Source organism: Orycteropus afer, unplaced genomic scaffold (genome assembly GCF_000298275.1).
Source record: "Orycteropus afer afer isolate SDZICR_OR568_19922 unplaced genomic scaffold, OryAfe1.0 scaffold00654, whole genome shotgun sequence".
Lineage (NCBI taxonomy): Eukaryota > Metazoa > Chordata > Mammalia > Tubulidentata > Orycteropodidae > Orycteropus > Orycteropus afer.
In genome coordinates this window covers 330,993-334,336 of record NW_006922241.1, presented here as the reverse complement: position 1 = coordinate 334,336, position 3,344 = coordinate 330,993, and the positions used below count along the sequence as shown (strand labels likewise).

The 3,344-nt window shown below is 44.3% G+C and overlaps 1 protein-coding gene across 1 annotated transcript in view; it reads right to left on the bottom strand.

Annotated features, from left to right (window-relative positions):
- The window catches only part of LOC103210806 (COMM domain-containing protein 10), a gene marked incomplete at its 5' end in the record, with an annotated part of 365,452 nt that overhangs the window by 32,179 nt on the left and 329,929 nt on the right, over positions 1–3,344 (bottom strand). The window contains 1 exon segment of the mRNA XM_042783092.1: positions 2,699–2,740. Within this exon segment, the coding sequence (XP_042639026.1) occupies positions 2,699–2,740 (42 nt within the window).

Below are 3,344 nucleotides of genomic sequence, written 5' to 3'. Positions count from 1 at the left end.
GGTGGGTTTGAACCGCCAGCCATCTGGTTAGCAGTCAAGTGCTTTAGCCACTATGCTACCAGAGCAGCAAAGCCAAAACTCTAGCTAGGCAGTGGGACCTCAGAAGTCCCTACATGATGCAAACAGTGTGTGCTCAACTGCTAACCTAAAGATTAACAGTTTCAACACACCTCATGGTACTGCAGAAGAGAAGGACTGGCGATCTGCTTTCCGTTATGATTACAGTCATGAAAACCTTACTGCATCACACAGGGTTGTCATGAGCTGGCTTGATGGCAACTAACAGCAAGAGTGGGACCTCAGAAGTCATTACTCTTAACTAGGTCCCTATTGCATTTGCATTTTAGATTCTAAAGATACATAAGTTTCTGGAACCAGACAGATCTGCTTTAAATCTCAGTTACCACATTCCTCTGCTCTTTGGTTTCTTGTCTAACTGTAATAATAATACTTATGCTGGCAGGCTTAATGAAAATGGCACAGTACTTAGCATAGTACCTAGACAGAAAAGACATACATGCATGTTTAGCAGCTGCAGTGCAGTGAGCTGCTTAATACGGCCCTTCTAGGTACTGTCCTCCATTTTGTGATGTAAATCGTAGTCTACATGCCTGTTTAGGGTTGGATGTATCTTGAGTTCCACCTTACTGGAGGGTGTGACTCAAGTTACCACCCTTAGCTTCCTTGAGGGGATATATATGAGTGCTCTGGCAAAGTTCTCTTGTTCCAGGGTCCAGGGTTTGGTCTGTCATCATTTCTCCCCTGGACTTGAGACAGCAGCCAGTCTTCAGGCCTGCTGACTTGGGTTCGCCAGCCCCTGCAACCATGAGAGTGGGGAGAATACTCCTGACCTAGCCACAGACTTGGGACCTGCTAGCCTTCTAGTCTCCACCACCACATGAGCTGTACAGAACCCTAAGAAAGGTGGCAGAACACTGAGGGGAAAAGCAGGAATTGATGTTAGAGATGATGGAGTGGCATAACAATTTGGAAAAGCTGGACATCGGGACATCTTTAACCTCTGCCTCATAAGGACCAGCCTTGTGCAGATCCTGCTAAAAGCAGTTATTCGAGCAGCAATGTATTTACATAACTAAGGATTACGTATGGCACAAATGGTTATATTCTCCACTACTATCTGAAAGGTTGGTGGATTGAACTCACGTAGAGGCAATCTGGTGGTGCAGAGTTAAAGCATTTGGCTCAAAACCAGATGGCCGTTGGTTCAAATCTACCAGCTACTCTATGGGAGAAGCTGAAGTAGCCTACTTAAATAAAGATATATAGCCTTGTAAACCCTATGGGGGTTGCTATGAGTCAGATCAACTCAGTGATAGTGGGTTTGGTTTTTGGTTTAGAAACATTTGGTCAACTGGCAATCTGTTTCCAAAAGCAGCCTTGAAAACTCTGTTGGCAGTCCTACTCTGCACATGGGGTCACTGGGAGTCAGAATGGACTTGATGGCAACTAACAGCAACAAAAGCCTGGATTTTAAGGACTGCAAGGATAAGACCCAGGTGAAGAGGGAACCCAGGCCATGCCCCAAAAGGAGCGAGGCGGGAAGGCAGGGAGAGGACAGAAAAAGCAAAGGGGACTGGAACAGATCAGGGAGTCAACTCAGGGAGCCAGGTGAGGAGAGGGAACCCAGGCCACCCCCACAAGCAGCAAGGCGGGAAGCAGGGAGAGAACAGAAAAGGCAAAGGGGACCAGAACAGATCGAGGAGTCAGCTGCAGGGACCCAGGTATGGAGAGGGAACCCAGGGCACTCACCACAAGCAATGAGGTAGGAAGCAGGGAGAGGACAGAAAAGGTAAAGGGGACTGGAACAGATCGAGGAGATAGCTGCAGGGATCCAGGTAAGGTTGGTTGGAGGGGTTTCCAACAGCTAAGGGAGACAAACTTGTCTGTCGGTTTGACCTACTGTGGTGACCTGTTGCTGTGAGTCTTGAGGCTGTGCCACTGGTGTTTCAAACCCAGTGGGGTGCACCTTTGCACAGGTATCAGCCTGGCTTGCAGACTGAGACAGACTAGGAAGAAGGAGGAGGCCATCCACTTCTCAAAGAATTGGTCAGGGAAAATCTTATGAATAGCAGAGAAACACTGTCTGATACTTTATTGCGCAACTTTATGAATAGTCCAGAAGCATTGTCCAATACAGAAGAGGAAGATGAGTCACTTAGCTAAGAAAGCTCTCAAAGTAGGACTGGGCAAGAGCTGCATTATCAGAGTAAAATCAGCCTTATTCATATGTATAAGGTAAAGCTTTCAAGACCTCCATTTGCTGACATGGCACCACTCAAATTGAAGAGAAACAGTGGCAAATATCCATTAATAATAAGAACATGGAACGGTGTGGCATTCATCATCACAAAGGATGTTTCAAGATCTGTCCTGAAGTACAATGCTGTCAGTGATAGGATAATAATATCTATATGCCTAGTAGGAAGACCCGTTAATGCAACAATTATTCATATTTAAGCCACAACCACCAAAGCCAAAGATGAGGAAATTGCAGATTTTTATCAACTTCTGCAGTCTGAAATTGACCGAACATGCAATCTAGATCTGTTAATTATCACTGGTGACTGGAATGCAAAAGTTGGAAACAAAGAAGAATCACTGGTAGTTGGAAAACATGGCTTTGGTGACAAGATATAATGCTGGAACTCGCATGGTAGAATTTTGCGAGACCAACAACTTATTCATTGGAAACACCTTTTTTCAACAACACAAACAGCGGCTCCACACGTGGACTTCACCAGATAGAACACACAGGAATCAGACTGATTACATCTGTGGAAAGAGGTGGTGGAAAAGCTCAGTATCTTCAGCCAAAACCAGGCCAGGAGTTGATTGTGGAACAGACCGTCTACTGCTCATATGCAAGTTCAACTTGAAGTTAAAGACAATTAAAACAAGTCCATGAGAGCCAAAATATGATCTTGAATATATCCCTCCTGAATTTGGAGAATATCTAAAGAATAGATTTGATGCATTGAACACCTATGACTGAAAACCAGAAGAACTGTGGGAGGATATCAAGAACATTATCCATGTAGAAAGCAAGAGATTACTAAAAAGACGAGAAAAGAAGAGAAGACCAAAATGGATGACAGAAGAGACTCTGAAACTTGCCCTTGAGCGGAGAGTAGCTAAAGCAAATGCAAGAAATGACAGGATAAAAGAGCTGAACAGAAGATTTCAAAGAGCAGCTTGAGCAGACAAAACCAATTGCTATAATGAAATGTGCAAAGACCTGGAGTTTGAAAACCAAAAGGGAAGAACACATTTGGCATTTCTCAAGCTGAAAGAATTGAAAAAAAAATTTAAGCCTTGAGTTGCAA